Source organism: Cnephaeus nilssonii, assembly GCF_951640355.1.
Source record: "Cnephaeus nilssonii genome assembly, chromosome: 12".
NCBI classification, from domain to species: Eukaryota; Metazoa; Chordata; class Mammalia; order Chiroptera; family Vespertilionidae; genus Cnephaeus; species Cnephaeus nilssonii.
The window spans coordinates 50783297-50806647 of NC_137083.1; the positions used below are offsets into that span (position 1 = coordinate 50783297).

At 43.2% G+C, this 23351-nt stretch overlaps 1 protein-coding gene across 4 annotated transcripts in view; it reads left to right on the forward strand.

The window, feature by feature from the left end:
* Positions 1-21108, forward strand: part of LOC307108019 (TRPM8 channel-associated factor 1) — a gene marked incomplete at its 3' end in the record, with an annotated part of 46581 nt that extends 25473 nt beyond the window's left edge. For 3 of the 4 annotated variants that reach the window (XM_079785701.1, XM_079785702.1, XM_079785700.1), the window contains exons 3-9: positions 9901-10895; positions 11167-11264; positions 12277-12490; positions 12798-13037; positions 13842-14179; positions 16698-16948; positions 20726-21108. In XM_079785701.1, the coding sequence (XP_079641827.1) occupies positions 9901-10895; positions 11167-11264; positions 12277-12490; positions 12798-13037; positions 13842-14179; positions 16698-16948; positions 20726-20735 (2146 nt within the window). Of the gene's footprint in view, positions 1-9900; positions 10896-11166; positions 11265-12276; positions 12491-12797; positions 13038-13841; positions 14180-16697; positions 16953-20725 lie in introns of those variants that run through there. The other variant, XM_079785703.1, reaches the window with a different exon arrangement.
* Positions 21109-23351: the final 2243 nt, after the last annotated feature.

Consider the following 23351-nt stretch of genomic DNA (forward strand, 5'->3'; position numbering starts at 1 on the left):
GGGTGGTTGTGAGAATTGAATGAATTAAGAAATATGCTTAGAGTACCTAAAGCATTTTAATTATTTTGACCATCCCATCTCCATGCTATGGTATGTAAGCATATCATGTCATGAATATCACTAATATCACTTTCAACCATTGAAAATTACCAGCATCCATCATTATGCTCTTTTGTCCCAAATCATATGTGTTGTCCCAGTTGTATTAGGTATTGAGATTTTAATTGATATTTTTACCTACTTCCTCCACCAAACTGAGACAGCACCATCATGAATGATTGCTACATTTTACCCCCTTTACACATTTAACAAAACAGGTACTAGACACCGTTAAAACATTTAATGAAGTTAAACATATCATTAGATAACCAATCTTGGGAAGATTTCAGGAAAATCAACCAAAATATTTAGTCTACTCTGTCTTTTGGATAAAAAAGCCCTTGTCTCATTTTAACCCAAATCTCAGTCTTTTATTAAAGAGTTCTAACTCTGTTTGTTCAATTGTACATTTATTTAACCAGAATTTATTGAGTATATTCTATATCCCAGGCATTATTTCTTCTTCAAGAAAATTATTTCCAACAATCTCAGACTTAGGAGCCAGAAACATCTTCAATAACCTGAGTCATAAGAAATGGCAAAAACCAAGTAAATGCTGTAGGAATAAGTCTGTGATATCATGTGTCAGTAGAACATAGAACCGGGGTCTACTGACAGTCACTGCACAGTGTGACCTTGGCCATCTTCCAACTCTCTTTTTCCCTTTAAGTGGAAAGTAGAGCAGGGATGGGAACGTCCAACCCAAGGGCCATATGAGGTCCACAAAATCATTTGGTCTGACCCTGCCAAGGTTTTAGGGTGAGTTAATTAAATGTTTGATCAAATATAGCAGGCTAATTTTTAACCTTTTGCACTCGGATGTCAAGTGTGACTCGACACGGTTAGCATTAGAATAAAGGAATCGAGAAAAAAGCAAGCGAGTGCAAAGGGTTAAGTTTATAATTTTGTATGGCCCGAGAATGATGTTATAAATATCCAAATGGCCCTTGGCAGAAAAAAGGTTTCCCACCTCTGAAGTAGAGGATTTTGTATACTAGTATAGCTTTTACTCCGTTGAGACTGGTTTCAGTCTTCAGTGATGTCTCTGTATTCAAAGTTGATCAGAAATGCAGAGAAAAGACTGGTGTACAAACATTCATGCTCTAAACTGTCCAAATGCTCCAAGTACTTTAGCTTGTAAAGACCCCTGTTAAACCTAATTGACAAACATTACTAGGGGCCCAGTGCATGAATTCGTGCACCTTGAAAGGAACTGTGGGCCACGAGGCTGCAGTGGGCACAGGGACAGGTCTCCGACCATCCTCCATGCCCCTGCCTGGCCCTTCCCACTGCGGCCCCCAGCCCCTCTCTGCTGGCAGCCCCGCTCCCGCTGCCACTGTTCCAACACACTGACAGCACCAGCCCCGCTCGCACCCACTGAAGGCACAGAGCGATTGGGGCCGGCACCAGCAGCAGGTGCAAGTGGAGCCTGCTGCCCCAATCACCCTTCAGGAGCAGGGGGAGGTGGAGAAGCCCTCAGGGGCGATCGGGGCCAGCGCCAGCTGCAGGTGCAAGAGGTGGCTGCCGACCCCAACCACTCCTCAGGAGCAGAGGGAGGTAGAGAAGCCCTGAGAGGTGATCGGGGCCAGCAGTGGGTGGGTGCGGGGCTGGTGTGGGCACCAGGTGCAAGCACCGGGCAGGACCATGGTGCTAGGGAGCAAAGAACTTTCAGTAACCACCAGAGACTTGCCCCATGACAGCGACCAGCGCCCCGCCTTGGTCTGGCAACCCCACTCACCTGCTCCACCATCCCACCATGGCCGACACCCTCCATGTTCCACGTGATTGGGGCCAGGGATTAAACCTGCAACCCAGGTACATTCCCCTGACCTGGAATCGAACCCATAACCCTTCGGTGCACAGGCTAACACTCTAACCACTGTGCACAAAGGCCAGGGCAAGACTAATTTTTAAATAACCATAATATTGTTAGCACATTTTTAAATAGCATTTTTCTGACCTAACAAAATATCAATAACAGTGTCGTTTTCTGAAAGCATTCTGTAAATATCTCAGTGTATTTTGCATATATCTCAGTACTTAGCCCTTGGATCATTTGGATTATTCATATTTTTGTGCTTGCTTTGACAGCACATATACTAATAGGATTGTTCGTATTTGATCTAAGTGAGTTCTAAAACAATTACTTCATACCCCCACTGTGATTTTGGAACAGAATTTGGCATTTAGTTTATATATTTCAAAGCTATATTTTGGGTTCTAAGAACATGAATTTTTTTATGGTTTGCACGTTTTTGTCAGTATAAAATGTTCTTTTTTCTTGCAACTAATATTTTTCAAATTGAACTCTATTTTGTTTAACATTATATTTACTATTCCTATCTTTTTTTGTTGTTGATCCTTTTAAAAATATTTCTTTTTTTAGTATCAGTTTGATTGTGTAATACAATCAGAGCCTTTGTCACTTACAAGGGGAAAATCCATTTATATAATTGAGAAAACTGATGTTCGTTCTAGTTCCTATCATCTTGCTCAGTGTTTTCTGTTATACTTTGTTGTTTATAATTTTTTCTCTATTGATTGAATTTCTTTTTCTCTTTTCACTATTGGGAAATTACAGTTTTTCTGTTCTTTCCAAGTCATCTTTAATTTTCCCCCCAGCTCTTTATTTAAAATTTTTCACACTTATGGGAAAGTTGAAATAATAATATAATGATAACCTTACTTATCACCTAGGTTCACCAGTGGTTAGATTTTGTCACATCTATATTATAAAGAGGTAATATGCAAATTAGGCCAGGACTTCATAACGGGTCACGACCAGACAGGAGGAGGTTGCCCGCGCAGGTGAGGCCCAGAGCAGAGATGGAGACAGAGGAGCGGACACAGGCAAGGGGGCCAGGGGACGCTGCGAGTCAGGCACGGATCCCTGTCCCCTGCGGCGCCAGTCTGCCCCCTCCCCCCTCCGTGGCGCTGTCCGGCCTGACTCCTGCCGCAGACAGCGCTGCGCGAGTCAGGTGCGGGTCCCAGCCTCCCGTGGGGTGCCTCCTCGCACGATTTCAATAGCGCGCTGGGCCTCTAGTATTCTATATAAACACACAGGGACAGATTATTTTGCCTAACCACTTGAGAGTAACCTCTGGACATCCTGACATTTCACACCTAAACACTTCAGCATATATCTTCTAAAGACAAGGGCATTGTCCCACACAAGCAAAACACAGCTGTCTCACTCAAAAGTCACGTTGATACAACACTGTTACCTAATGTCCATATTTAAATTACTCCAATTGTCCTAAAAATGTATTTTTTTAAAAATTAAGGATCCAACCAAAATTGTTCCCAGCTTTTCTTATCTTTCAGGATATGAGCATTTTTGAGGCATCTAGCCTGGTTGTTGCATGGAATTACCCCTTGGCTTGGATTTGTCTAATTGCTTTCTCATGAGTACACTCAGTTCAACATTTTTGGCAACAATACTACACAGGTGACATTGTGTTTATCACAATATATCAAAGTGGGAAGACTTGTGGTCAATTTGTTATTGGCGATGTTTAAATTGGCCATTTAGTTAAACTAGAGTTTGCCAGATTTTCCTATTGTAATAGTGCCTTTCGTGCCTTTCCCCCATTTAAATAATTTAAATAATGACAATTTGAGACTATTCATATCCTGTTCAACAGTCTTTCACCCTGTGGTTTTATCAACCATTGATGATCTGTGCCTTAGTTGATATTTATAAAAGTTTTGCTTCTACCACTTGGGAACTCCTGTGTTCCTTAATGATTCATATGAAGTATCACCTCCTCCAGACACTGCCCCTCCTCTCCTATTCTAATATACTAGTATTGCCTCTCTTCCGGGAACCCATAGCAACATGATGCTCTAGGACTTACCACAGCTGAGTATAGGTTTACTTGTAGGTTTCTCCCAGAATTGATTGTATGCTTCTTTCCAGAGGAACTTTCCTTCCCCACCCTCACAACATTGTGTTGTTGGTTCTGTGGTTGTTTTTAAATTCTGTTTGCCTTTGTATCGCTCTGTACTCATGGACCGCGCCCCTCCCTTTTTTTTTTTTTTTTAAAGAAAGCAAATGTATTTTAAATAATTTATAGTTGGTATTCTTTGAAGGTCCAATTGTCCCAAATTTGGCAAGTAAAAGCCCCACTAAGATGAGTCCTAAGTCCTCTGACACACCCCATCAGTTTTTAATACTTAATTATTGACACAACAAGATGTTGCAGGTTTACCTGGTCCTCCTCCTGTTCCAAAACCTAGATTCAGCCATTGCTTCAAGGAATCCTGATCCTTTTAGTGGTGCATAGTATTTAGAAACCAAGCTCATCTATGTGTGCTCATTGCCATTGTGCTGTCATCATTTCTGGACCCCTAAAAAAACATAGCCAAGAAATATATAGATTTTAATCCTGAATCTATACCAATACCCCCAATTTTAATCCAAAACCACAGAATTCTTCTCCCCCTCCACCCACTCCATGTTTGTATCTTCCTCTATCATAGTGAGAACACTGGTTTCCAGCAACGTCATTATGTACTCATTTGCTCAGTCCTGTACTGCACACAAAATAACTTACTATTCCCCTACTATTACCAGCAGCAAACTCACTAAGTTAAGTTCAGGAATTTTTGGAGTTAGTTTTTGTCCTCAGAATATTCTACATAGAGCATAGGAAATACTCTGTTCAAAAATTACTTGAATTGTTTTTTCATTTGGTCCTATTTTTGTTTAAAGTGAGTTTTCCACCATATTTGTTGATTCAATTTTCATTTTTGAATATGTAAACTGTGAACAAGGTTACCACAGCAGAATGTATATTCTTTTTAAGTGCATGTGAAATATTCAGGAAGCAAGACCATATGTTAAGCCATAAAAATGTCTCAACAAGATTAAAAGGATTTAAATCATGCATAGTATGTCCTGATCACAATGGTATTAAGTTAGAAATCAATAGCATAAATATATATGTAATACCTAAATATTTATATGTTAAAAAACACAAATACTCTGTAAGTCAAAGAAGAAATTACAAAGGGTATTAGAGATATTTTTAACTGAATAAAAATGAAAACACAGCATGCCAGAATTTATGGAATTCAGTTAAAGCAGTGCTTAGAGAGAAATTTAAATGCTTTTATTAGAAAAGTGAAAAATTTAAATTCAGTGGCCTAAGTTTCCACACCAAAAAGCTAAAAAAAAGGGAAAATCAAATTAAACCCAAAATATATGGAAGGAATAAGATAATCAAAATAAGAGCAAAAATCAATGAAATGGGAAGTAGAAATACAATAGAGGAAACAATAAAACCAAAAGCTGATTGGTAGGGGGGAAAAGCATGATCAACTTCTAGGTATACTGGTTAGGACAATAACAGAGATAACACAAATTATAAATTCTAGGGATGGAATAAAGGACATTAATACAGACATTAAAAGGATAATAAGGAAATATAACAACTTTATGCCTATAAATTGGACAACGTGGATGAAATGGGCAAATTTCCTAATAGACAAAAACTATTAAAATTGACAAAAGAGTTGAACTGTAATTAAAAACATTTAAAAACTAAATGCAATGTGGTAACCTGGATTGGATCCTAGAAAACATTAGTGGCAAAACTGGTAAAATTTGTCTAAAGTCTAGACTTTAGGCAACAGTATTTTACCAACGTTAACTTCCTTGTTTTGATAAATGTACTATCTATACTAATAAAAGCATAATATGCCAATTAGACAGGATGACCTTCCAGACAAAGCCGTGGTGTCGTGGGCTGAGGCAGAGGCTGCTACCTTGTGGCAGAGGGAGGGGGGGGAGCAGGCAGCCACCACAGCGGAGGGGGCTGAGCCCCTTGCACGAATTTAGTGCAGCAGGCCTCTAGTGATTATATAACACTAGAGGCCCGGTGCACGAAATTCGTGCAAGGAGGGGGATTGTCCCTCAGCCCAGCCTGTACACTCTCTAATATGGGACCCGTGAAGGGATGTCCGACTGCCCGTTTAGGCCCGATCCCGGTGTCAGACATCCCTCTCACAATCCAGGACTGCTGGCTCCCAAATGCTTGCCTGCCTGCCTTCCTGATTGCCCCTAACCGCTTCTGCATGCCAGCCTGATCACCCCCTAACCACTCTGCTGCCAGCCTGTTTGCCCCCAACTTCCCTCCTCTGCCGGCCTGGTCACCCCTAACTGCCCTCTCCTTCAGGGTTGATCACCTCCAACTGCCCTCCCTTGCAGGCTTGGTCCCTCTCAACTGCCCTCCCTTGCAGGCAGGGTGCCTCCCAACTGCCCTCCCTTGCAGGTCGGGTGCCTCCCAACTGCCCTCTCCTGCTGGCCATCTTGTGGTGGCCATCTTGTGTCCACATGGGGGCAGGATCTTTGACCACATGGGGGCAGCTATATTGTGTGTTGCAGTGATGATCAATCTGCATATTACTCTTTTATTAGATAGGATAGAGGCCTGGTACAGGGGTGGGGGCCAGCTGGTTTGCCCTGAAGGGTGTCCCGGATCAGGTGGGATTCCTTGGGGCGTGGGGCGGCCTGAGCAAGGGGCCTGTGGTGGTTTGCAGGCCGGCCACGTCCCCTGGCAACCCAAGCAGAGGCCCTGGTATCTGGAATTTATTTTCCTTCTACAATTGAAACTTTGTAGCCTGGAGTGGAGCCAAGCCTGGGGCTCCCTCCGAGGCCGAGGCCGGCAGCCATTTGTGTTGGGGTTATAATTGAAACTTTGTTGCCTTAAGCGGGTGGGCCCGGCCAGGGTGTGCGGAAAGCTTTGCTTCCCCTGTTGCCGGCAGCAACCCTGGCCTGCTCTCTCAAGCTCCATTCTGCCGCCATTTGTTTGAATTTGTTTACCTTCTATAACTGAAACTTTGTAGCTTGAGTGGAGGCTTAGGCCTGGCAAGGGCAGGCGGAAAGCTTGGCTTCCTCTGTTACCTAGGAAACCTTGCTCTCTGTGGCTGTAGCCATCTTGGTTTGGGTTAATTTGCATACTCGCTCTGATTGGATGGTGGGCGTGGCTTGTGGGTGTGTCGGAGGTATGGCCAATTTGCATATTTGTCTATTATTAGATAGGATGTTAACATTAGGGAAACTGGGTGAAGGGTATATAGGAACTCTACTATATTGTCAACTTTTATATTTATTGTTTTAAAATAAAAGTTTTACTTAAAATCAACAACAATGCAAAAAACAACAACCCATTTAAAAAAACATACTTCCAGACCCAGATAGTGTCACTGATGAATTGTATTAAACATTCAAAGAACAAATAATACTAATCCTACATGAACTCTTCCAGAAAACAAGAGAGAAGGAAAATTTTTGGAACTTGATTTATTAAACCAGCATTTCTCTGGGACCAAAACCAAGAAAAGAACACTACAGAACAATATCCCTCATGAACAAGATGCAAAAATTCTTTTAAAAAATATTGTAAATAGAATATAGCGATATAGAAAAAGGATAATACAGCATGATGAAGGAGGGCTTATCTTAGGAATGTGTGGCTGGTTTTACATTCAAACATCAAATTAATTCACCATATTAACAGAACGAGTAAGAAAACCATATAATTCAGGACATGCACACACACACACAACACACACACACACACACACACACAAAGCACTTGACAAACTTTAATACCCAATCATGATAAAATGTCAGCAAACTCAAAATAAAAAGGGACCCTAATGTGCAGGAGTCATCTCTGAAAATCCAAACCTAAGAATGTACTGAATGGTAATAAAATACCCTAAGATTGAGAACAAGGCAAGGAAGAATATCTGCTCCCACTGGTTTTAGTCAACATTGTACAAAAGGTCCTAGCCAATGCAATAAGGCAAGTAGAAGAAGGCATAGAGATTAAAAATTAAGAAGTAAACCCATGTTTATTTGCAGAAAGCATGATCTATATAAAAAAAAATGTTCAATCTACAAAAAAAGCTACTGTAATAATTGAACAAAGTTGCAAGATACAAGTTCAACATATAAAAATTAATTATATTTTATATACTAGCAGCCCAAAATGGTTATTGAAATTAAAAATACAGTATCAATGATGTTTCTCTCTCATCGATATTTCTAACTCTCTATTCCTCTCCCTTCCTCTCTGTAAAAAAAAATCAATAAAATATATTTTAAAAATACAGTATCAATTAAAACAGGACCCAAAATCATGAAATGCTAATGAATAAATTTAACAAAATATGTTACTGGACCTGTATGTTGAAAACTACTAAACATTATTGAGACAAATTTAATAAAACCTAAAAAAATGGAAAAATACACCATGTTAATGTATCGGAACACTCAATATTTTAAACTATGGTGGTTTTGGCATAAGGATAGACATACAGATGAATGAAACAGACTAGATATTTAAAAAATAGACCCACAGTTTTATGCTCAATTATTTTTTTGGCAAGGTGCTAAGAATCTTTTCAACAGATGGTTCTGAAACCCTTATGAGGGAAAAAATAAATCTTGAAATGTATCCCACTCCATACATAATAAATAATTAAAAATGGATCTACACTTAAATGCAGAAGCTAAAATTCACTGTTTTTCAGTGTTTCCTTGCAGCTTCCTTCTGACCATACAGTTGCCACAGCCTTACCTATCACAAGTGATATAACCAGCTCTGGGATCTCAGCTTATAGAGGTCACTATGCCCCATATTCTTTAATAATACCACAGGCTCCATCTCCATTTGGGGCAGGAACAGATGGTGCTCTGAAAAAACATATAGCATGGATATGCAGCAGTCCTGTGGGCTGGCAATGAATGGGTGAAGAGCTGGAATAGACAGTCAGTCTTCTTGCGTTCAGGTAACAGGAGGGTCTCACTAGAATTGAGGCCAGTCAGCTCCCCTGGCCCACATCTATATACTGTATATAAAAAGCTAATATGCAAAGTGTCCCCTCGGGAGTTCGACCAGGAGACCGGGAGTTCAATCCCTCACTATGACATGTGCTGATCACCAGGGAGTGGTGCAGAATGAAGGAAGGCCCTAGCTGGCAGCTAGGGAAGGAAGGCTCCAGCCGGCAGCCATAGGAAGGCCCCAATTGGCCGTGATCACCAGCCAGGCCTAGGGACCCTACCCGTGCACGAATTTCGTGCAATGGGCCTCTAGTTTTGAGATAATAGTGATTCTAACAGCACCATGAACTCAGCTGTCCATTGAGGGTTTTATTTTGCAGAAAATTAATAGCATGAAATTTATAAACAAGACTACTTATAAGGATGAAAAGATGATTTTCCATTCAGTTCTTTTTTTTGTTTAATATATTTTTATTGACTTCAGAAAGGAAGGGAAAGGGAGAGAGAGATAGAAACATCAATAATGAGAGAGAATTATTGATCGGCTACCTCCTACACATCACCCACCAGGGATGGAACCTGAAACACAGACATGTGCCCTGACCAGGAATGGAACCCTGACCTCCTGGTTCATAGGTTGACACTCAACCACTGAGCCACACCAGCCAGGCCAATTCTTTATGTAATGCTTAAAGGGCACTTTTAACACTTAAATCCAGAATATTTCACATATAGTGTTGGGTAAACACAGCAAGGCTTTCTTCAAGATTTCCTTTGGAGAATTTGTACACAGAGATTAAGCAGAGCAGAATTATTGCTGAGTCCCTCTGTCTTCCCTCAAAGGAGTCTCCATACCCAGTGAGGTCAGATCTGCCCACTAGGTTCTCCCGCTCTCCTGGCAGAGCTAAGAATGATATTAGTAAAGCTGACTCTTGCTATATGCCAGGCGCTGTTCTAGAGCTATCTGCAGAGCCTCTCCTTTAAGAGAACACCTGTCTCTTTTGCAGTTGTGAAGACGATCTCTCCGAGGACAGAGAGGAGCTTCTGCACGGAATTTCTGAGCTGGACATCAGCAACTCGGATTGTTTCCCATCCCAGCTGCTAGTGCATGGAGCTTTAGCCTTTCCCCTGGGGTTAGATTCCTACCACGGCTGTGTTATAGCGGCTGCCCGCTATGGCCGGGGCCGGGTGGTAGTGATGGGCCACAAGGTATTATTTACTGTGGGTAAACTGGGCCCCTTTCTGCTCAATGCCGTGCGCTGGCTGGATGCGGGCCGCCGAGGCAAGATCGTGGTGCAGACGGAACTAAGGACAATGAGTGGCCTGCTTGCAGTGGGGGGCATAGACACCAGCATCGAGCCCAATCTGACCAGTGATGCGAGTGTCTATTGCTTTGAGCCCACGAGTGATGTGGGAGTCAAGGAGCTGCAGGAATTTGTAGCTGAGGGCGGGGGCCTGTTTGTTGCAGCCCAAGCCTGGTGGTGGGCCTTCAAGAACCCCGGAGTGTCCCCTCTGGCTCGGTTCCCAGGGAACCTCCTGCTCAACGCCCTTGGCATCAGTATCACAAGCCAAAGCCTCAATCCAGGGCCCTTTCGTACTCCGAAAGCGGGGATAAGGACCTATCACTTCCGCTCCACTCTGGCTGAGTTCCAGGTTATCATGGGCAGGAAGAGAGGGAATGTGGAAAAGGGATGGTTGGCAAAGCTGGGGCCGGATGGCGCAGCTTTCCTGCAGATCCCCGCAGAAGAGATCCCTGCCTATATGTCTGTACATCGGCTCCTCAGGAAGCTGCTGAGTCGATACCGGCTCCCAGTGGCGACCCGAGAGAACCCAGTCATCAATGACTGCTGCAGGGGTGCTATGCTCTCCCTGGCCACTGGTCTGGCCCACTCTGGGAGTGACCTCTCTCTGTTAGTCCCAGAAATTGAAGACATGTACAGCAGCTCCTATCTGCGCCCCTCTGACTCTCCTATCACCGTTCAGGTCAACTGCAACAATCCAGGTATGGAATTAGGGGAGGGAGCTCAGGGTTGGGGGACTGAGACATGATGACTTAGCTCACTTCAGGGACTGATCACCTCTAGAAGGCCACCTCCAACCTTTGCCATGTACTTTTAAGGAGATAGGGATTGGGGCATTAGGTAATGTTTGCAAGAGTTGAGTCAGGGCAGCGTGGATAGGAAAGATGTACAGAGCTCAGGAAGGGCCTGTGGAGATGCTGGGTGGAGATGGGATTATGGAGGGGGATTAGAGTCCTTCCATGCTTTTGACAGGCACCCGATATTGCTGGATGAGCACTGGGCTGTACATACCTGGAAGGCAAATTATAGAGGTCTCACTGCCTGAAGCTGCTGCCTCTGCTGACCTGAAGGTAAGGCCACATCCCACCTCCACAGGAAACATGGAGCCCAAATGTTCTTGCTTTCACAGTTGGCATCTTGATCCTCATAAAAACTCTATTGGCAATATGGGGTATGTACTTTTACCCCCATTTTAAGGAAGAGGCAACTAACATGCCGAACAGTTAAGTGATTGATTGAAATGTATAGATCTGATATATTTCAGAGCTAGGACTCAAACCTAATCACCTCCTCACCCTGAAGTTTTGTGCATTTCACTGATATCATAGAGTGGGGAATAGGAAAGGTGCCATGTGGAAGGAGCCCTAGCACATAGTGGTATTCAGTAAACCTTAGTTCACTTCCGTCTCATATGCATCTCCCACTGTAGCACGAGGCCTTTCTGACTCCAGCTTCTTCCTGGGATGCCAAAGACTGTTCCTTGCTATCCCTGGATCCCCTCAGCTCTGTCACTTGCACATACACATACCCTAGTCACATATTAAGTTGCGTAATTGCTCTTTCTCCCTTGAGGGTCTCTGTGACAGGACTTATTCTGTACCTGCATTTATCCTAGAGTTTGATTAGCATAAACCCAAGAATTCTAGGACTCCACCAAGGACAAGGGTCACTCCATTGGCTCAGGAAAGGGGGTCTTATAGATTGGAACTGAGTCAATCCTCTACCACATCAGCCTGTCACACTAGCTGCCACGGGGCCTCCTCTGGAGTCAGAAAAAGGCTGTATCCCTTTCATCCCATTGCCAATACTAGAGTCCCCATTGTGGAACACCTGGTGCCCCTCACATCAGCATCTCAACATCACCTTAGTAGAGCTGTTTGACTCCCCTAGGAGGATATTTTCACACCATTCAGTCCATACCACCTAAAGAATGATGCAATTCCATAGGTTTAGCACACACGGTTCATAGACATGGGGTCATATAGCCTGGTGCCCTTCCTGTCCCACCTCATGGGCATTATCCTCTTCTACCGCATGCACCTGAGGCGACTCTAAGGGGCGGGGGGGATATCTCTGCTCCAGGTACAGATTGGCTGCCACACAGATGACCTGACCAGGGCCAGCAAGCTGTTCCGAGGCCCACTGGTAATCAACCGGTGCTGCTTGGACAAGCCCACAAAATCAATCACCTGCCTCTGGGGCGGCCTCCTCTACATCATCGTGCCTCAGAGCAGCAAGCTGGGTTCTGTGCCCATCACTGTGAAGGGGGCTGTGCATGCTCCATTCTACAAGTTAGGTGAGTGTGGGCTATGGAGTGAACCCTGGGGACAGGAGAGTTGGGGGTGAGGAGGACATTGGGACTGTTTGGTGCAGGAAGAGAAAGGTTCAGACTGGAGGAAAGAAGGAAGGTAAGCCTCCTTAGATTCAGCTTTGGGGCCAAGGAGATAGACCAACCCACATCCATGGGGATGCCACAGAAGAAGGATGGAGATGGGGACATGGTTGTTCATGGCCTTGGTGTTCTCCTCCTGGAGTTCAAGTTAGGTGTTTTAACCTAAGGGATTTGGAAAAGGGCATTTCAACCCCATGGCCTCTCTTCTCAGGGGAGACATCCCTGGAGGAGTGGAAGAGGTGTCTCCAGGAGAATATTGGTCCCTGGGGAGAGCTGGCTACAGACAACATCATCCTGACAGTGCCAACTGCCAACCTTCGCACACTGGATAATCCTGAGCCGGTGCTTCGCCTCTGGGATGAGGTGATGCAGGCTGTGGCACGGCTGGGGGCCGAGCCCTTCCCCTTGCGTCTGCCTCAGAGGATTGTTGCCGATGTGCAGATTTCAGTAGGTGGGTGCCCTGTTCCAAGTAGCCCTGTGGGACTTCTTTCTCCCAAAGGCCATGCATTGGGCAGCCAGCAGGGTAAACACGCTTTTCTAGCAAGACAAATAAGATGTAATCCTTGCTATTTAAATGAAAAGGAAAAATGTGTATTTAAAAAAAAAATAGACTCAGTGACTTTCACAAAATTTGGAAACTACCTAAATGTACAACAATTATGGAATGGATAATTAATATATTGTGTGTACCCTCCATAGACATTGAGGAAGACATTTAAAGTGATATTTTGATGATGTTTTACCAGTGGGCCAGGAGGCCTAAAAAATTTGGGGTGGGAGGGGGTCTATAGAAATTAAATAAACATGGACATTGCTCTAGACTCTATGTTTTTTGGCTTACAATCACTATACAGTAATATTAATGTGGGCAACTCCACATCTAAATAACAAGAAGGGAACACCCTCAATGAATTCTTAATTTTGAGAAAAGAGTACAATGACACAGGTTCCCATAGACAGGGCACTCTCATAAACATAGAAATCTTGAGTAGTAACATGAACAGTGATTTGGGACCTGCATCACCTCTCATAAGCACGTGCTCTCAAGTCAGAGTGAGGATGAGGGATTATTACAAAGTGAGAGGATAAGGAGGAAAGCCCAGGGAGGATCTGGATTTGGATTGATTTTCTGAGCAGTACGGAGTTCTAGAAGTCATCAGGGTTACTAAGTATTTTGGGAGATTCAAAACAGAGAAGAACTTTGTAAGATATGTGGGGTGCACTCTAACCCTCCACCTCCCTCCTCTATTTTCAGGCTGGATGCATGCGGGGTACCCCATCATGTGCCACCTGGAGTCAGTGCAGGAGCTCATCAATGAGAAACTCATCAGAACCAAGGGGCTATGGGGCCCTGTCCATGAGCTCGGCCGCAACCAGCAGCGGCAGGAGTGGGAATTCCCACCACACACCACCGAGGCCACCTGCAACCTGTGGTGTGTTTATGTGCATGAAACCGTCTTGGGCATTCCTCGAGGCCGTGCCAATATTGCCCTGTGGCCCCCAGTACGGGAGAAAAGAGTCAGAATCTACCTGAGCAAGGGTCCCAATCTGAAAAACTGGAATGCGTGGACAGCACTGGAAACATATTTACAGGTATACTAGGCAAAAAGGAAGAGTGATGGGAACCCCTTATTCTGGGGATACCAGAGCATCATTGTTAGGTGATGTTCGTGTAACCCAGAAGACCTCCCACTACACCTGTCTCCCACGTTAGGCCTCAGGAGACCCTGACAAAGCCCAATTGTGACAGTCCTATTAAAAGATGCCTCTCAGTATATCATTTTGCATGATCCTAAGTAGAGTTAACCGCCTTAGCCCCACCCTCACCCTATGAACTTGAAGAGATGCATGAGAATAGACAGGAAGCACTGAGAGAGGTGAAAACATGTAGCATGTGTATTGCTATAAATACAGCTATTATCACAGGCTTTAGACGCAGACATAACTGAGATTGACACCAAACTCTGCTATTTAATAGCTATCTAAAACCAAACAGCCTCCCCACACACAAAAAAAATATGGGATAGGACCTATTTTTTTCCCCTCAGATGAGTATACCATCTTCTCAATATGACTTGACTGTGCCTGTTTCCACCTTATAGGCAATCCAAGAATTCTCCCTGGCCTGGACATGGAGGTTGCCTTTGCCTTGAATTATCATTCAAACACCCCAGTTCTGCCCCCTGAGTCCCTGGATTAGTTCCCAGTTCATTGTGGAGAGTTTCATCACCTTGGATTCTGGAACTTAATCCCAGACCAGTCACACTGTAGTCTGGTTTGTCCACCTGCTCCAATTCCTCTGTGTTTATTCCGATGGCCTTGAGAATGACAGTGAAACTGTCTTGGGGACTCTACTTAAACTTGTTATTAGGGCCACTTCACCCCAGGGACAGAAGTTCCTCATCTGTGAAATAAAGTTGAGATTGTTCTAGGGAACTGCTAATGTCTCTTTTCATGCTAAAGCTCTATAACCCAGCCTAACATGGGCTGTTTCCAATGGCCTCAGGATGGGTGCCTTTCTGAAATGATACTCTTATCTCTAGCTACCTAGAATATATATAGTATTTTGCTTCTACCGTACTCACTTTTCTCCCCCAAAGGCCATTTTAGTTGCCTTGTAAATTGACAAAGACATATGATTAATGAGGATTATGTCAGGACTAGAGGACCGGTGCATGAAATTCATGCACTGGAGGGGGGTGTCCCTCAGCCCAGCCTGCACCCTCTCCAATCTGGGACATCACTCTCAGAATCTGGGACTGCTGGCTCCCAACCGCTCGCCTGCCTGCCTGCCAGATTTCCCCTAACTGCTTCTGCCTGCCAGCCTGATCACCCCCTAACCTCTCCCCTGCCAGCCTGGTCCCCCCAACTGCCCTCCCCTGCTGGCCCGGTCACTCCCAACTGCCCTCCTCTGCCAGCCCTACCACCCCCAACTGCCCTCCCCTGCCAGTCCAGTTGCCCCCAACTGTCCTTCCCTGCAGGCCTGGTCGGCCCCAACTGTCCTCCCCCGCAGGTCTGGTCACCCCTAGCTGCCCTCCCCTGCTGGCCTGGTTGCCCCTAACTGCCCTCCTCTGCTGGCCTGATTACCCACAACTGTCCTCCCCTGCCGGCCATCTTGTGACCACATGGGGGTGGCCATCTTGTGCGAGGGCATGATGGTCAATTTGCATATTACCTCTTTATTATATAGGATAGGAGTTCCCCAAATATTGGGTTTAACTTTGCAACTATGAAAGATACAGGGATTTTTTTTCCATGCCAGCCCATTTTAAAGCTTTGTGTGATATCCTAGTGAGATATTACATGATCTAGTGAGATATATGACTAATGATAGATTTAACTGCCTCAGCCCCACAAACACACCACAATTTATTGAGTATCTACTTTGCGCTGAGCACTGTGCTAGCTGAGAGGCCCCTTTTTTAACCTTTTGCACTCGGATGTCGAGTGTGACTCAACACGGTTAGCATTGGTAGCAGCTCTTTTTATACTCTTTGAATGTATCAATAATTTGAAATATAAAAAAATCCAAATAAATAAGTTTGTATGAAAAGAAACTCCAGTTTTTTATTCTACTGCCACACTTTGTAAAATCTGGGGTATTTAAAAAATTAAATCCCGAGTAGAATAAAGGAATTGAGAAAAAAGCAAGCGAGTGCAAAGGGTTAAAAATTGATTTCAGAGAGAGAGAGAGAGAGAGAGAGAGAGAGGGAGAGAGAAACATGGATTATTTGAGAGAGAGAGAGAGAGAGAGAGAGAGAGAGAGAGAGAGAGAGAAACATGGATTATTTGCTTCCTGCACACCCCCTACTGGGGATCAAGCCCACAACCAGGGCATATGCCCTGATCAGGCATTGAACCGACCACCTTCTGGTGCTTGGGTCGACACTCAATCACTGAGCCACACTGGCCAGGCGAGAGGCCCTTCTTAAGATTCGAATATGAGAGAGTAGGGCACGAGGCCATCAGGTAAAACAGGAAAGAGGGTCTGTCATAGCCATGCAATTAGTGTTGAAGGGGTTCAATGCAGTAAATTCATTTATCAGAGTGTTTGTTAGGTCTTCTTGTTGTAGACTACCTGACTCAACCTGCCTCATCCTTCTCTTTTCAGCTCCAGGAAGCTTTTGGTTGGGAGCCCTTCATCCGTCTCTTCACTGAGTATCGTAACCAGACCAACTTGCCCACCGACAATGTTGACAAGATGAATCTGTGGGTGAAGATGTTCTCCCACCAAGTGCAGAAGAATCTGGCTCCCTTCTTTGAGGCCTGGGCCTGGCCAATCCAGAAGGAAGTGGCTACCAGCCTGGCCTATCTGCCTGAATGGAAGGAAAATATTATGAAATTGTACCTCCTCACACAGATGTAAGGAGTGCCCAGCAAGGTGGCAGATAGAGAGGTGTGGGGAGGTAGACAGAGACAAGGATTCACTCCTCAACCTCTGTCTCTTAGGGCTCTAGCCTTGTCCTCTGGGCTCACTGCCCTGGTTCTGTCTCTAGAAAGTGGGTTAAGAACACAGTAAGAAAGTGGAATCAGAATTTCTCAGGGGCAAGGCCTTCTGTTTATGAGTCTTGTTCCATTGCTCTCTGCTATCAGATTCACTCCTGACCCTAATTGGGCCAGTTCTGAGAGCTTTGGTCCCTATGTCTATGCTAGCCCTTGGTTTACCATCACGGCCCATAGCCCATAGAGAGTAGTTCTCACCCTGGCATCCTGAGGACTCACTGGATTTTATTTTTAATGAGTTATTCCAAAAACCCTGACCATAGAACCCAAATGAAATACAAATTTATCATGATTTTCATAGGTCCCTGAGGACTCATCTATTTGGTGTATTGGGTAGTTTTCAAAGAGCATGAAAATTAATTTGGTGAAATAAAACCCATAGCTAGGGTTAGCTCTTAGGAAAGTTATTTTATTTTGGTATTCTTATTTCTTTGTATATGATGAGGATATAATAGAGGTAATATTTCTTGTATATGATGAGGATAAAAATTCCTACCCCACGAGTTGTCATAGAGACTCAGTAATTCTGAAGAGGTTTGTGAATACAGCGCATGCTGTCCAAGGGATTGATTGATTTTAGGCTGGTTCACAGAGTAGTGAGCTGACTACTTCCCATAGCCTAGAGGTTAAGATCATCATCTCTCACAGTTGACTCCCCTGCCTCCAAAATCCTGGTTCTTTCACCTGTTAGTTGTATGACTCTGGGCAAATTCCTTAATTTCTCTGTCACTCAATTTCCTCATCTCTAAAATGGGATTGATTTCATAGGATTATTGTAAGGATTAAATTTTAGTGCTCTAAAAGTGATAAGAACAGTTAGCTGGCCGTTAGTAGGTACAGAGAAAATGTCAACTGCCATTATTATCTAACTAGAGGCCCAGTGAATGAAATTCATGCACTGGGTGGGGGGAGGGGGAGGGTGTCCCTCTCATAATCTGGAATTGCTGGCTCCTAACCACTTGCCTGCCTGCCCGCCCCTAACTGCTTCTGCCTGCCAGCCTGATCACCCCTAACCACTCCCCTGACAGCTTGATCGATGCCTAACTGCTCCCCTGCCAGCCCAATCGCCCCCAACTGCCCTCCTCTGCCAGCCCAGTTGTCCCTACTGCCCTCCCCGACTGGCCTGGTCCCCCCAAATTGCCCTCCCTGCCAGCCTGGTCCCCCCCCCAACTGCTTTCCTCTGTCAGCCCAGTTGTCCTCACTGCCCTCCCCTACTGGCCTGGTCCCCCCAAATTGCCCTCCCTGCCAGCCTGGTCCCCCCCAACTGCCCTCCTCTGCCAGCCCAGTTGTCCCCACTGCCCTCCCCTGCCAGCCTGGTCACCCCTAAATGCCCTCCCCTGCAGGCCTGGTCCCCCCCAACTGCCCTCCCCTGCTGGCCATCTTGTGATGGCCATCTTGTGTCCACATGGGGGCAGCCATCTTGTGTGAGGGTGTGATGGTCAATTTGCATATTACCTCTATTATATAGGATTAACTCACTATCTTTGGAGATCTGGACTTCACTTATAAACAGCTTTTGCAAATGCAGTGTAATTAATCCTATGCCCTCCTACATTTCCTATACCAACCTCTGAAAGGAGTCTGGTAGGTTGCTTTATGATCTAAGGAAGGGCTCTAAATTTACAGGGCTTTACAAGCTACTTAGGGTTTTGGTCTTCTTACTCAGTTCCATTGTTTAGGTAGAATTCCATCTTTGATTAAATAAAGAGTGGAAGTTACTTGAAAACTCAGGAAAATTCCAGGAGGATGCTTGTCTTTAGCAAACAATGGGCAACTGGCTCAGTGTTGGTGTTTATTTTTCCATAGTGACACAGATTTCTATTATTGTCAAGAGTTACTTACTAGTTGGGCAGATAAAGTTCACATAATATAGAAATATTTACTTTGGAACAAGAGAACTAGATGTAACCAACTCGAATTTCACTTGATTATAAAACATTAAAAGATTTTCTTAAATGTTCTTCTAATCATATTCATAAACTTCCATTTCTTTGTAGTTTCAACTAGAGTTGAGAATATAGGATTAATGTTGTATACATCCAGCCAGTTTTCTTTTAACTCATTTCTTTTTATTTAGTTATTTTAATACACCATTTTATTTGCTTTATTGAAAACTGGGTGGATGCATAAATAATAAGATTTGACCTAGATGTTTTTCTTTGGATTTTTTAAAATATATTTTTATTGATTTCAGAGGGGAAGGGAGAGGGAGAGAGAGAAACATCAATGATGAGAGAGAATCATTGATCAGCTGCCTCCTGCACGCTCCCTACTGGGGATCGAGCTGCAACCCAGGCATGTGCCCTTGACTGGAATCGAACCAGGGACCCTTCAGTCTGCAGGCCAATGCTCTATCCACTTGGCCAAACCAGCTAGGGCTGGATTTTTTATTATGTCATTTCTCAATCATAGAAGTATTTTCCCTTATTTCATGAACATCTTTCATCTAGGTGCTTTAAACATAGATGTTGAATGTCCATTCAACCTTTAAAATAATTGCTATCAACCCCTGGCCAGTTTTGTTCAGTAGTTAGAGCATTGGCTTGCAGACCAATGGGTCAAATATTCAATTCCTGGTCAAGGGCACGTACCTCAATTGCAGGCTCGATTCCTGGCCCTGGTCTGGGCACGCACAGGAGACAGTCAATCGATATGTCTCTCACATCAATGTTCCTCTCACTCTCTCTTTCTCTCTCTGCCTCTCTGTGTCTCCCTCTTCCTTCCCCTCCACAATCTCTCTCTCTAAAAAAAAAAAAAAAAAAAAAGTCAATGGAAGAAATATCCTCAGGTGAGGATTACAAAAAATAATAATAATAATTGCTATTGATTAGTGGGGTGTTGAGTACATGCCAGTTGTTGGCCTGGTTCCTTTATATATATAGTTTCATTAAATCCTCACAGTAATCTTATAAGATGGAAATTTACCACTCCTTTTTAGGAGTGAACAAACTGAATTTTTGGAGGGCAAGTGAAGTACATAAGGCTACACTGCCAACAAGTGATAGAGCTGGGATTTGAACCTGGGCATTCTTATTACAGTGGGTGTTAGTAACTACAGTGCTTTGAATAACAAAATAAATGTTTAAATGAAGAAACCAACCAGCAAATAGAGAGATCTTTATGTCCCTACTTGCCAGAACTTTGGCTGCTTGTACTTGCTCCTCATCTAATTTTATAAGAACAAAAAATACCTTTGTTTATCCCAAATTCCAGTTCAAAGGAAGGATTTGAGGTAGGCTCCTGGAGTGCTTCCCTATAGACAGGGCTGGGATGATCCCTTTGGTGTCATCCAATTCTTTTTAGGTTTCAGGTTATTCAGGTTTCAGTCCTTCCCTCTAGGGCACCATGAAAGCATCTACTAGCTTATTGGATTTTGAATAATGGGTTATTTAATAAAGTGCCTGACTCCCCAAAGTCCCAGACATTGCATGTTCTCAGAAAGGAAATTAGATCCTCAGTTATTTAGAATAATATTTATATCTATTCTTGCCCTCTTTAATCCATTTTCATCAGTACAGCCCCGGGATGTCTTAAAAATGTAGAACTATCCATACCACCTCCTTATTTAAAAGCTTCCAGTGCTACTTTGAATTTAAGATGATGAAGTGAACATACAAGTTTACCTCTCCTCTACAGGCCCCACTGAAATTGAAGTGAAAGAAAACTGGAAGGCATTTGGTTATGAATGAAGAAGACCTCAACACATTTCTGGAAGAGAAAAAGTGGATGAAACATGAAAAAAGAATGAAAGAGTGAAGGTACCTTTCAGACAGAATATAAGCTGATCTGAATAACATAACCACAGAGTGGCTAGGGCACCTGAAATGTCTATTTCATAAAGAATTATACCAGTTGTAAAATTGAACCCCATCACATTCTACCCTATCCCTTGTGCATAGAATACAGGCAGTCAACTATTGGTACCAGTGAGAACTCTGTTGTTGCTATTGTTGTTGTTGTTGTTGTTGTTGTTGTTGTTTATATAAAGGAATTGAATAAATTGCCCAAGAGAGGTAGGAGTTGGTGCTTCAGAATGAAATTTTTCTTTTTGTGGAAATAAGTGATCCCTTAGCCTATCAGCTAATTCTTTACTGACAGTTGAAACCCCCCTACTCAAGTAACCAAGTGTTTCCAATCATAGAAGAAGCTTACTTGAAAAACAGACCAAACCATACAATGGCAGAGGAAACCCATATCAACTCCTATAAAAGTCAACAGTTATATTGATGCTTAAATGCAAATGGTCAGCTAGGAATTCCCAGACATTGAGCATTGTGGGTGGTGGTGGGGTGGGGAGTGGGAAGGAGGGCCAAGGGAGACGAGACGTATGTAAGAAAAAACTACCAATTAGAATTAGGAGATTGGAAAACTGCACCCAATTCTGGAGGAAACAAAGTCAAAATTGAAAAAGTAACTTTAAAATCTAGTTATATCTTCAGAGAGATCTGAAGTATATTTGTAAGATGAAAACAGGATGCTACAAAGAAAGGAAAAACTCTGAGAATAAGGAGAGCCCTTTAAAAGTGAAATATTGTCAAAAATACCCCGTAGACAAGCTAGAAATAAAGTTGATGGAATCTCCCTAGGTATAGAGCAAAAATAAATAGCAGAAACTATGAAGAAAGGAAAGATCTAACCATTAGTGTGTTTTTTTTAAGAGAAAACAGAAAATATAGGCAAAGAAAAAAAATAATTGAAGAACAGAAAGAACTAACTCTCCAGATTCAGGGGGATCCAATAAAACCTACATTGAGACACAATTATGTGAAATTTTGGAATATTAAGGATAGAGAGAAGACATTAAAACTGCCCAGAGAGAAAATAAAACTGGGTCATCATAATTAGCTTAGCCAAAAAGGAATGAGAAATAGACTAGGCAGCAGATTTTTCATCAGCAACACTAAAAGCTAGAAGCCGCCTTAACCAGTTTGACTCAGTGGATAGAGCGTCGGCCTGCGAACTGAAGGATCCCAGGTTCAATTCCAGTCAAGGGCATGTACCTTGGTTGCGGGCACATCCCCAGTAGGGAGTGTGCAAGAGGCAGCTGATCAATGATTCTCTCTCATTGATGTTTCTAACTCTCTATTCCTCTCCCTTCCTCTCTGTAAAAATCAATAAAATATATTAAAAAAAAAAAAGAAAAGCTAGAAGCCAATGGAACAATGTCTTCACATACCTTATGAAAAATTTTGTACCCAGAATTCCATAGCAAGCCAAGCTGTTGAGTCAAGTCAAAACAAAGATATTTTCTGACATGCCAGTTTTCAGAAAGTCTACCTTCTCTGCACCCTTACTGAAGAAATACCTTGAGGAAGTTCTCCAGCAAAATGAGGATGAGAACCAAGAAAGAAGAAACAGAATCTAGAAAATGATGGACCTCACCCAGGTAGGAGTGTCACTCTAGAGTGACAGTTATCCAACAGGATGTCTCACTCTAGAGTAGGGGTAGAGAACCATTTTTCTGCCAAGGGCCATTTGGATATTTCTAACATCATTCTTAGGCCATACAAAATGATTAACCTAATAATTAGCTTGCTATATTTGGTCAAACATTTAATTAATTCATCCCTAATGCCTTGGCAGGGCCAGACCAAATGATTTCTTGGGCCTTATGTGGCCCGAGGGCTGGATGTTCCCCACCCCTGCTCTAGAGTGACTGTTATCCAGCACACAGACCCAGTTCAGATGAGAGTACAGTCTCAGGCTCTCTGGGAAGAATATTCATTTTGTGCCAAGGATAGTATCACTGAGAAACTACAATGTTTGAGAGTATTGAGTACATACATTCTTTAGTCAACAAAAAAGAAAACAAAACAAAAATATGTCAAGAAATTTAAGTCCATTTCTGAAACAACAACAAAAATACTCATGGAATATAAGAAGAGACTCGATTTGACATTGGCGGTGAGTATATTTCCTTTCAAATGGCACAGGCATGACATTGGATGTGTATGGAAGAAAATGTCCTAGCTTCTATGTGGCTCTCAGTAAAGAGTATTTATATAGCCAAAATAATATAGATGCTATTTATTGGTACTTGGTGTTCTGATCAGCCTATAGGCAAAACATGAAAGGCTTAATTTTTTTATTCAGAAATGAAATTGAAATTAACCCTGACAAGCTAAAGAAAAAGAGATCAGAAAGAGGATGAAAATTGGCTGTGAGAAAAGAGGTGGAAGGAAGAGTAGGGCTACTCATATATTTAAAGTGGGGATGGAAAAAGAGACTACAGTTAATGGAACAAGAACTGAAGGATTGGTAT